This window comes from Oryza sativa, chromosome 3 (genome assembly GCF_034140825.1).
Source record: "Oryza sativa Japonica Group chromosome 3, ASM3414082v1".
NCBI lineage: Eukaryota > Viridiplantae > Streptophyta > Magnoliopsida > Poales > Poaceae > Oryza > Oryza sativa.
In genome coordinates, this window is record NC_089037.1 from 23701648 (window position 1) to 23712826 (window position 11179).

Consider the following 11179-nt stretch of genomic DNA (forward strand, 5'->3'; position numbering starts at 1 on the left):
GACGAAGTCGGGGGTCGATGGACATCTCTAGGACAAATGAAGGCTACACGGGTTGCGGCCCGGTAGTCGAGATGTCATAGCACAGGGCTGGTGTCCTGCTGCTAGGGGCTCAATTCTGCCTGCCTGTCCGGGGGTTCCGGCCGTAGGTGGGTTGGGTCGGTACTCTTGTCTATGGCTAGGATGGGTTGGAAACTATGTCATGTCTTCCGTCCATATGCCGTGGTGGTATGTGGCACGTGGTTACACGTGAGGAAGACGTGTCTTGTGGGTAAAGATGTACACCTCTGATCAGAGTAAAACCTATTCGAATAGCCGCGCCCTCGGTTATGGGCAAGCCTAGCAATGTACCCAAGTTAGTGTTTTAAATTCTTAAAACCTGCTTAATAACTAAAATGTGGAATGGTTGGCCTGGGTTGGCTTGGGACGAGCTGGGACCCAGGGTCGGGTTGCCAGTTCGGTCTGAATCATCGTAGGCCTTGGGTTAAGGCAGGTTCGTGTGGGTTCACGACCTTATTTAATAATATTAAATAGTTATAGGATCGTGTTTTAAATTTAGCTTTGAGCAACTAAGGGTCTTTTAAATGCTGTTTATTGCAAAACATAACCCCTATATTATTATCTCCATTGTACCCCTTTGTATTTATGCTGCACTTGTGGGTGTGTCTTGTTGAGTACGGTGGTTGTACTCAGTCTTGCTCAATTTTTTCCCAAACCCAGAAGAGGAGCTCCTGGATGATGAAGGCTTTGGTGTCTAGCTCGTGCCTGCCGTCAAGCGCCTGTGGTCGTCGCCTTAGTCTTCCGCTGTTTTTCGTTGTCTTTGAGTGTGCTGGGCCGTCGCTGCCCATGTAATAATTAACTATTTACGCTTCCGCTTGTTAAACTCTGAATTGTATCAACTTTTGGTGTACCTTGCCTCCTGGGACAAGGAATAATACACGCACGTAAGGAACGCCCGTTGGGTTATTTCCGGTCGTGACAAGCGAATATTTGATCAAACTTATAATACGAAACATCAAACAACTTATGTCGGTGACATGGGACCGGGAGTATCATGACTAGAGGCTTGGGCAGGAGCAATCACCCACGTGGCCTGACCCCCTCGGGGGGGTCGGGTCCGAGGGTGATGTGGCCGCCCCCCTCTTTGTCTCCCCGAGGGGTCGGACCGCTCCCGTTTCGGCCCCGAGGGCTGAGGCGCCCCGACCCCTTGTGGGTTTTGCGCCGCGTGTATGGGTTAGGTGAGCACAACGGGGCTCACCTAACCGCATTTATTGCGGTTTGAACGAGCGCGTCACGCCGCATGTAACGCAGTGCAGCGCGCTCGTTTATCCGGTCTGTGACCAGTCACAGACCGATCAGATCGTTGGTTAGGTGGCGACAGGCGGTCTGACGCACGCCTCGCCCCATCCCGTCAGGATGAGAGCCTCCAAGCATTCGTCCCTAGCCGGAGCCGGTGTGTTAGCTCCTGGAGATGGCACGTTGGTCCCGGTCAGATATATGCCAGGCTTCATTCCAACCATTACAAGCAAGATATTGTATGAAGAGGGGCAAACATGCAGATTGCTAGACTGACACGTGGTGGACAAGAATGACCGATTTGTGACCGGTCTGACACTGGTCATGTCGTCGGCAGACAACCATGTTCCCACGTTGCACCTGCTTCCGGCGGAGTGGAGGTAGGTATGGGCCATCCCATCAGAAGGTCATTCGGACAGCAGCCATTGCAAGTCTCCGCCCATTTATGAAGAGATGACAGGGTGATCCCCGAGGTCAGACGAGTGAGAACGCGTGGCCACACTAAAAAACAAGCAGTGTTTTTAGCTTTCTAGAGAAGGCAAGCCAAGTTTGAGTAAAGATAGGATAAGTTCCCCACCAGAAAGAGAGATAGGGAGAGGTGGTGCATGTGGTATCCCCTTGAGATATAAAAGGAGGACCTTGCCCACTTAGAGAGGGGGACGGGAAGGGGAGAGGATCTGGAGAGTAGATCCCAGGAGAGGAAAAAAGGGAGAAGAGGGTTTCTAGAGTAAGGGCTCTCTGGCTCTCCAGCTCTCTGTAGCTTCTTCATATACAGATCCACCAGAACACAGGAGTAGGGTATTACGCTTCTCAGCGGCCCGAACCTGTATACATCGCCCGTGTCTTGTGTTTTTTCCACTCTCGCGAACTTTCCACAGACTAGGAGCTTAGAATCTCACCAGGGCCCCCGGCCGAACCGGCAAAGGGGGGCCTGCGTGGTCTCCCGGTGAGGAGCCCCACGCTCTGTCAACTTATAATATGAAGCAGAGGGAGTACATCTCTACATTGATTTGAGATTTGAGAAGCTTAGTCAGAGTTATTTTTTATATTTCGAGAAAATATTAATTACCGTATTCTCTCCGATTCGTATTAGATTCGTGTCTGTATTTGATAATATTCGATTCTATTTTCATATTCAATATTTTTAATTCCAAAAATAATATGAAATCATAAACGGTAGAGTTGGTGTCCATCCGTTTCCGAGCCATTTTCATCCCTAATCGATACTACGGACCTACTCCCTCCGTCCCAAAATAAATCAACCTCGTATAAGTACGAGGTTGGTTTATTTTGAAATGGATGATACTACCTATCGAATATCGTTGAGGATATGTTCTCTTGTTTTGTTTATATCCGCGTAATCATCCATCCAAACATTTGCGGGTAATAACAGCCGTTTTTGTGTTTTTCGGAAGAATTTCGCCACCCACGTTCAGAAATCCGAAACTCCCAAAATTTCGAGGGAAACAAAAAAAAAAAAAAACGAACCCGCCCAGCAGCGAGAAAGAAAAGAAAAAAAAATCGCAATGCAAAACCCCCGCCCGCTGCTACGCGGGGCCGCGGCGGCGGCGCCACGCCCAAATCCCCAAACGCAACCCGCCTGCGCCACGCACCACCCCCCTTGTTTCATATTCACATTCGCCCGCTCAAAATAATTCCCGCGTCCCCGCCCGCCGCGGCCTCTCTCTCTCGATCGAATCTCTTTCGAATTTTCCAAAACCGCACCAAACGCCCAAAAATTTCCCCCAAATCTTTCCCTCCCCCCTCCACCGAATTTCCAAATCCCCAAATCGGAGGAAATGGCTTCCCTCCAACTCGAATTCCCTTCGAATCTCATCTCCCTCCCTCCCATTTCTGTTCGCGCACCGGCTACTTAATCGTCACACCTGATCCCCCGCTGCCCAATCCCTCCTCCGCCTCCGCCTCCGCTTCCGCTCCGCCGCCGCCTGCCTCGCCGCGCCGCCGTGCTAGGAGGAGGAGGAGGGAGCAGCCGCGGAGATGGCCGGCAAGGAGAACGCCGCGGCGGCGCAGCCCCGCCTCACCCGCGCCGCCGCCAAGCGCGCGGCCGCCGTCACCGCCGTGGCCGTCGCCGCCAAGCGCAAGCGCGTCGCGCTCAGCGAGCTCCCCACGCTGTCCAACAACAACGCCGTGGTGCTCAAGCCGCAGCCGGCGCCCAGGGGCGGCAAGAGGGCCGCCTCCCACGCCGCCGAGCCCAAGAAGCCAGCTCCGCCGCCGGCGCCGGCGGTGGTGGTCGTGGTCGACGACGACGAGGAGGGGGAGGGGGATCCGCAGCTCTGCGCGCCCTACGCCTCCGACATCAACTCCTACCTCCGCTCCATGGAGGTACGCCACATCTCTCGTCCATGTCGCCCTCCGCTTCCTTCGCCCGCCGTCGCCATTTCCAAGATCTAACGAGGCGCCGTCGTGCGTGCGTGCGCAGGTGCAAGCGAAGCGGCGGCCGGCGGCGGACTACATCGAGACGGTGCAGGTGGACGTGACGGCCAACATGCGAGGCATCCTGGTCGACTGGCTCGTCGAGGTCGCCGAGGAGTACAAGCTCGTCTCCGACACGCTCTACCTCACCGTCTCCTACATCGACCGCTTCCTCTCCGCCAAATCCATCAACCGCCAGAAGCTGCAGCTCCTCGGCGTCTCCGCCATGCTCATCGCCTCGTAAGCGCCGCCCGTTTCATCCCCGCCCCTCGCTGAGATTTACCCATCAGTTCAAGAATCGATATTTACTTCGGATTGGTTTGGTGGATCCAGGAAGTATGAGGAGATCAGCCCCCCAAATGTGGAGGATTTCTGCTATATAACCGACAATACCTATATGAAACAGGAGGTGGGTACTGATCTGATCTCTCTTTGTTCATGTGCCTGAGTACGATTTGGTTTCAGATCTTGCAAGTGTTTGATGCTAAATTGCTGATTGAGTCGTGTTCTTGTTGCTTGTGTCGATGCGTAGGTTGTCAAGATGGAGCGCGATATACTGAATGTTCTCAAGTTTGAGATGGGCAATCCTACAACCAAGACGTTCCTGAGGTAAAACCACAAACCAAGTTAATCTGAAATGTTTCGTGTTAATCACCATGGATCTGTATCTGACCTTTTTCTCTCTGTTTTTCCCTACTCTGTTTTCAGGATGTTCATCAGATCTAGCCAAGAAGACGATAAGGTAGCAATCCACAAATCTCATCTTCTATACTCCTTGTTAAATTACTTGATTACTCTGTAGGAGTACATGTTTGTTGATCTCAAAGTATTTGTGATTCTTGCTGCAGTATCCTAGCCTTCCCTTGGAGTTCATGTGTAGCTATCTTGCCGAGCTGAGCCTGCTGGAGTACGGCTGTGTTCGGCTCTTGCCATCCGTTGTTGCAGCCTCAGTGGTGTTTGTTGCAAGGCTAACCCTTGATTCAGACACCAATCCTTGGGTATGCAAACAATTCCATTGCATCCAAAGCTTTCATTGAACCATATTTTGTGAAATGGCAATTCATCTGTTTCTGTGTGGTTGCAGAGCAAGAAGTTGCAAGAGGTGACCGGCTACAGGGCATCTGAGTTGAAGGATTGCATTACCTGCATACATGACTTGCAGCTAAACAGGAAAGGGTCATCTCTAATGGCTATCCGGGACAAGTACAAGCAACATAGGGTAAGCTTGAATCTTTTACAATTGGAGAATCTTCTTGACATCTTATTCATTTAGTACTAATCTAATTGCGCATTCATCTCTAACAGTTCAAGGGCGTATCAACATTGTTACCCCCTGTTGAGATCCCTGCATCATACTTCGAAGACCTAAACGAGTAGATGTTACTGGATGATGATGTGGTGAGATTAAGATTGAGCTTTCCTCAAGATAGATCCATGGTGACTGAAGTTGAAAGGGGGCTTGTCAGTACACTCAGTACAAGAGATGTCCTACCTTGGATGCTGGACTGTCAAAGCTTAGCTAGGAGCTCTTAGGGTTGATTTATTAAGCTGAAGCTTAGTACACTTCAGTAAGATGCTAGGCATGTGGAGAGTTGTACCTCTGTATCATATTCATACATTACAACCTGATGCCTTAATTTTTGGGCCAGAACTGCAATACTTGATTTGCTAGTCCTCATGCCATTTTTTCTTTGCTATTGATTATTTGATTCTTTTATTCATATAGCTTGGCTGTTAGCCTGTTACTACTATAGTTAAGATGCCTTTTAGTAGGCAGTTCCACATTAGAGGTCAGAATTACTTATCTAGCTGCAACTCTAAACATCTTAGTATGCACCAAGTGATGTGCTCTTCACATTACATGTATCTTCATATGACTGGTGATCATTTCTAGCACAATGTTTTTGCCAGTAAGAACATCTGAATTCATGAGGGTTCTCAGCTATTTTCATAGCGGAATTTTGCAGATCATTTATTAACTTGTGCATCACTTGAGGTGGTTTGCTGCAATGCATTGAATCTTCTAATATGCTGGACCAATTTTTGTCTGTGCCATAACCTGAGTTTATAGCCCAGAACTAAGATCATGGTGCTGATTTTTGGGTGAAGTTTTGTTACTCAGTACAAAACATGTGGTCCGGATAATGTCTTGCTAATGATTTTCCCATAGTTTGCTCATGTTCTTACTTGGTACTTATTACAGTGACTCCATGTTGAGAACCTCCATTTCTACAGCGTGTTCAGTCAAGTTTTAGACACTCTGGAGTCCGGTCTATACTGAAAACATGTTATTTTTCAAGATGATTTCAGCTTACCACTTGGCATAGAGTTAACAAAGTTCTGGCTTCTGAGCCTGTCTTTCACCAGTAGGTGTTAGGAGTCCTTTTTGTCCATCCTACTTCAGTTGAACAACTAAAAGATTACCATGTAAAACAATAATGAGTTTCTATTTTAGATACTGAACTCAGTTCAACGACTCAAATGAGTTCAGGTATGTACCATAAGTCTTTCAAAGCATAAGGTTTCCCTTAGTCCTTGTTCGGTTAATCCCTCTCCCAGGAGATTAACAAGCCCTTAATGAGGTAAAGAAAAGGGGAAAATTTTAGTTTCTTCAGTGGCTGACATTGTTTTGTGCTAATGAGAAATGAGTTTGATAGTATTTCAGAAACAAAGAAGGTAACATGCCAAAGAAAATTGGCACACAGGTCAATTCTTTCTCTTTTTGTTTCCCTCAGAATAAAAACACTTTGAAGAATATTTCTCCTAGGAGATTAACCGAACAAGCCCTTAACGAGGTAAAGAAAAGGGGAACATTTTAGTTTCTTCAGCGGCTGACACTGCTTTGTGCTAATGAGAAATAAGTTTAATTGCTTTTTAGAAACAAAGAAGGTAACATGCCAATCAAAAATTGGTATACAGGCAGCTTTTCAATTATCTCGTTTTGTTTCCCTCAGAATAAAACACTTCGAAGAACATTTCTTGACCCTGCCTTGATCACTTCAAAAGCTTTGCACATACTCCATCCGTCTCAAAATATATGACATTGTTAATTTTTTGCATAACGTTTGACCATTCGCCTTATTAAAAAGATAATATAAATGATATGCGAAAGGTCAATGGTGTCGTACATTTTGAGAAGGAGGGAGTAGATCACAAGTCCAAAACTACTTTGCGATTATGTTATTTGCAGGCACTGATCAAGTGATTATATAAATCATGTGAATAGTTAGAGTTCTAGGGCTAAAGTAGACCCTAAAACAGAATTGGTTTCTGTTGAGGGAAAAGGAGAACTTCTCCACAAGAGACTGCTTATTTGTTTGAAAATAAAAGTGAGGAACCAAAGTATAACAGAAACTAAACTATTCTCTGCTAGTATAACTTCCATACCAAGACACTTCTTATTTGTTTCTTTTCTTCAATCCTAATTCAAAAGTACAAGCCTACAAGGCGTGCATGAAGATAAAATGTTTTTTTTTGAAAAAAATGAAGATATGATGCATGTTTCTCTCTTTTAGCATCAGTTATCTTTCCTATATCCTCTATTTATGGGCGATTGAGTACACGCTCCTCACTTTTATTTTCAAAGTTTTAAAACTACTGATACGGTGATACCACATTCATTTCCATAATTGTCTCGATCCCCATGCAAGTGAAACGGCAAGGCATCTTTTCAAAGGCAGCTAAAGAGTAGCACAACCTGGTAGAATGTTCCTCCAAGGTTTCAATTATGCCCTTGTTTAGAACCAAACTTTTTCTTCAAATTTCCAACTTTTCCATCACATCAAAATTTTCCTACACACAAATTTCCAACTTTTCCGTCACATCGTTTCAATTTCAACCAAACTTCCAATTCTGGCGTGAACTAAACACAACCTATATCTTCATAAAAAAACACTGATTGTACCTACTATGCATCTATGATTAATTAAGGCTGTGTTTAGTTGGATCCAAAGTTTAGATTTTGGTTGAAATTGGAAATGATGTGACTGAAAAGTTATGTGTGTATGACAGGTTGATGTGATGGAAAATGACTGAAGTTTAGATCCAAACTTTGGATCTAAAGACAGCCTAAGTACAACTGTTTTAGAAAAAAAGAAATGGAGAAATCACTTTACAATTTCTCTTGAAGAACAAGGTGGGCTTTTATTCCCAACCTTGCCAGGACCCGGTTTTGCTACAGCCTGTAGTGAGACCGCAACTTAAACAGTTAACAGTCCCGCTAGGGCTATCAGATCTGAATCCAAGGGCTCAGATTGACCCAAGTACTAGGTTTACTGTATCAGATATGCTACTATCTTGGGAGATGCCAATACTTGTGGAACACCAAGCTAAAATTAGTGAACCAGGTATGCCTTTTCTTTTGCTGATATGTCTCCATCTTATCCTATTGCTGAGCCTGAGTAGTGGAATTGCAACTGCAACTTGATGAGCGGGAACATCTGGGAAGAGTTCTGTACTGTCCAATTGTCCATGTCAGGCTTGCATTCCCCGGACCAAAGTCAGATTTTAAAGGCCATAATAGTGAAGCACAACTAGCATAGCACCAAACTCTGCTACTGTTATCGACCAGTTCTTTGATTCCGACATGCAATTTTCTGCTAATATTAGGTTTGTCCCCTTTTTTTTTTGTTCTCTCTTTTGATATCCTTTTCTTCATAGGTAGTGCAAGATTTTGAACTGGTTTAAAAAAAAAAATTCTTTCTTTCCTAGTACTACTGCATATTTGTGCTCTACTTATGTGCCTTTTAAGAAGAAAAAGCTGCACATACGACACCACCATTAGGCAGTGCAGATTGCAGAATTACATCCTTTATTGTCATATCCTCTGTTATGACATAATTTCAACATGATTATCCTGGATTTCAAACTAAGAACATCCGCAGAGATGTACTTGCTGAATTTCACATCTGAAGAAAGAATAGAAGAACTGAACAGCAAAACCTTCAGAAGTTCAGAGGTGTGGTATCTGAAGAGGCAGACTAATCTCTTCCTGGAATCATTATATATCAAACTGAAGAATCAAACACATGATGATTATATACTGGTCAAATTAATTAGTACAAGAGCTAGCTCTACACCTAGGACATGCATGGATTTATATCATGATGATGATCAATTGATCACCTATCATAATCTACTAGTATAATCTCTCACATCACAGCCTGAGGCTCAAGTCTATCTTCTTACTCTGCTCTGATGGCGGCTCCTGCTCCGAGCTGGGAGGAGGCTCAGGCTGCGTTCTGAACCTGAAGCTCCCGGGCCACGACGACGCCGACGAGCTGAGCACCTCGTCGTAGGCGAGTGGGGCGACGGGCGCCCACGGCGTGACCGCCGCCGCCGCCGCCACGGCTGCGCCGTCGTGGAACCTCGGCGCCGTGGCGTCCTGGGTGATCGGCGGCGGCGGCTGGTGCTGCTGCTGCTGCTTGTGGATCGCCGAGCCCGCCGGGTTGACGCGGAGGGCGGCGCGCATGAACGCGGCGTGCGCCTCGAGCGGCAGGCCGGCGCCGGCCATCATCATCCTGTGGTGGTGGAGGTGGTACGGCGACGACGACGGCGTCCGCTTGGCGGCGCTGCGCTCCCGCTTGTGCGCGTTCTGGTGCCCGCCCAGCGCCTGCGAGCTGAAGAACTTGCGCATGCAGAAGTTGCACGAGAACACCTTGTTCGGCGCCGACGACGCCGCCGGAGAAGAAGGAGAACCCTGCTGCTGCTGCTGCTGCTGCTGCGACGGCGTCACCGTGTCCGCCTCGCCGGCCTCCGAGGACGCGGAGGAGTCCGCCGCCGTGACCGGCACCGTCTCAACGCCGCCGCCGCCGTTCACGCCTAGCCTGAGCTCAAGCCACCCCCTGTTCACCGACGCCTCGTCCCCTCTCTCCATCTCCCTATCGACTCGCATGCACACAGCTTGTTGAGCTCAGCAGCTTCTTGTTCTTGGCTGTTCTTCTTGCAGCTGATGATGCACTAGCTATCATGCAAGCTCGACGATGAGCTTAGCATCAGCTACTAGACAGATAATCTTCGGCTCGATCGTATCGGAAGCATCAGCTGGGTAGCTTTATAGGTGGAGGAGATGATGAGATGAGGGTAGGGCAATCATCCGGCAGGGTAACGTAGGGAGGAGGGAATAATTCTAATGGAGGCTTGTGGAGGGTCTCTGTGAGGAATCAGGAGGTAACTAGATAAGAAGAGAGAGAGAGAGGGAAGGGCACAACTTTAATCATTTTCAGAATTTCTGGCTGCGGCTGCTGTTGCTGCTGCTTATCTCTTCTTCTTTACTTTGTTTCCTTTCCCATCAGGATCATCATCCTGGCCCCATGTTCCTGGAGAAATGCTCGCTGATGTCACCCTCTCCTTCTCCAGCTATATATAGCTGATAAGCTGTTAAAAAAAAAGAACGAATCGACAAAAAAATATAATTTGTGGGTAAAAGTTTTATATCCGTGTCGCCAAATTCGCTCTCAAATAGTTTGTGTGAAGATCTTGGATGGTGGCAGGTCGGCAGGTTTGTGTGAGGGAGAGGGGTCTTTCTTCTCGATCTCTTGCCCTCTCCCTCTACAACCGTTTGCTCTGGCGATGTCCAGTAGGTCAGTTCCTTAGCTGTTTGGAGTCGGCATTAGGCGGTATAGCTGTAGCTCCTTATTGGTCTAGCGGCGGTAGGTTTGGTGCTAGTCCTTTCCTCAGTTGTGTGTATAGGGGTCGTCGATGTATAATGGTGGTGCGTTTGTATTTTCTTTTTCCTAACTATAGTCTTCCAGAATTATAGCTCGTAACTTTTTTATGTTTTATCCAATTAAACTTCATACTATCTAAGTGCCGGTTCGTTCGAAATTTTTTATATCCGCGTTGTTTGCGGTTTAAAAACCGAAGCTAGAATTTAGAATATGGGCCTTGTTTAGTTCCAAACTTTTTCTTCAAACTTTCAACTTTTCCATCACATCAAAACTTTCCTATACACGTAAACTTCCAACTTTTCCGTCACATCGTTCCAATTTCAACCAAACTTCCAATCTTAGCGTGAACTAAACACACCCATGATGGAAAAAAAAACTCCAAAATTTAGTCCCCACCCCACCCCCAGCTGCATCTATCTGGTGAGCACAACCATTTCATACTGTTGCTGATCAAGTGTCAAGTCTCAGCTGTTGTCGTGTACTCTGTTCCAGTCAGATTGGCCGTGTCACTGTAGCTCTTCTTTTTCTCCGAAAGATTGTATAACACACACACACACACTTGGAAACTTGGTATGAAGTTTCAACGACAGGGTTGCTTCCAATGGCGATGGGCGGACACGTGCCGTTTGGCCATTGGCCGGTGCAGGGCTTGATAAGAGTGATCTTCTTTGACGGTGAACATCAGAAGTATGTAACATTCAGCAGTAGATTCATGTGTTTCTGGACTGTAGCTGTTCTGTCCAATCAGGATAACTTGTTAGTCCAAACTCCAGTTAGATGATTGG

At 46.9% G+C, this 11179-nt stretch overlaps 2 protein-coding genes across 2 annotated transcripts; one reads left to right on the forward strand and one right to left on the reverse strand.

Annotated features, from left to right (window-relative positions):
- The first annotated feature begins 2923 nt into the window (after positions 1–2923).
- Positions 2924–5510, forward strand: LOC4333422 (cyclin-A3-1). The gene is made up of 8 exons (NM_001418363.1): positions 2924–3636; positions 3734–3966; positions 4060–4135; positions 4259–4335; positions 4435–4468; positions 4575–4724; positions 4811–4945; positions 5032–5510. The coding sequence occupies exons 1-8, from the start codon at positions 3292–3294 to the stop codon at positions 5101–5103; spliced, it is 1122 nt and encodes a 373-aa protein (NP_001405292.1). The 5' UTR covers positions 2924–3291; the 3' UTR covers positions 5104–5510.
- Positions 5511–8738: 3228 nt separating this feature from the next.
- LOC4333423 (zinc finger protein 1) lies at positions 8739–9748 on the reverse strand. Its single transcript, XM_015773135.3, has one exon. The coding sequence runs from the start codon at positions 9617–9619 to the stop codon at positions 8882–8884; it is 738 nt and encodes a 245-aa protein (XP_015628621.1). The 5' UTR covers positions 9620–9748; the 3' UTR covers positions 8739–8881.
- Positions 9749–11179: the final 1431 nt, after the last annotated feature.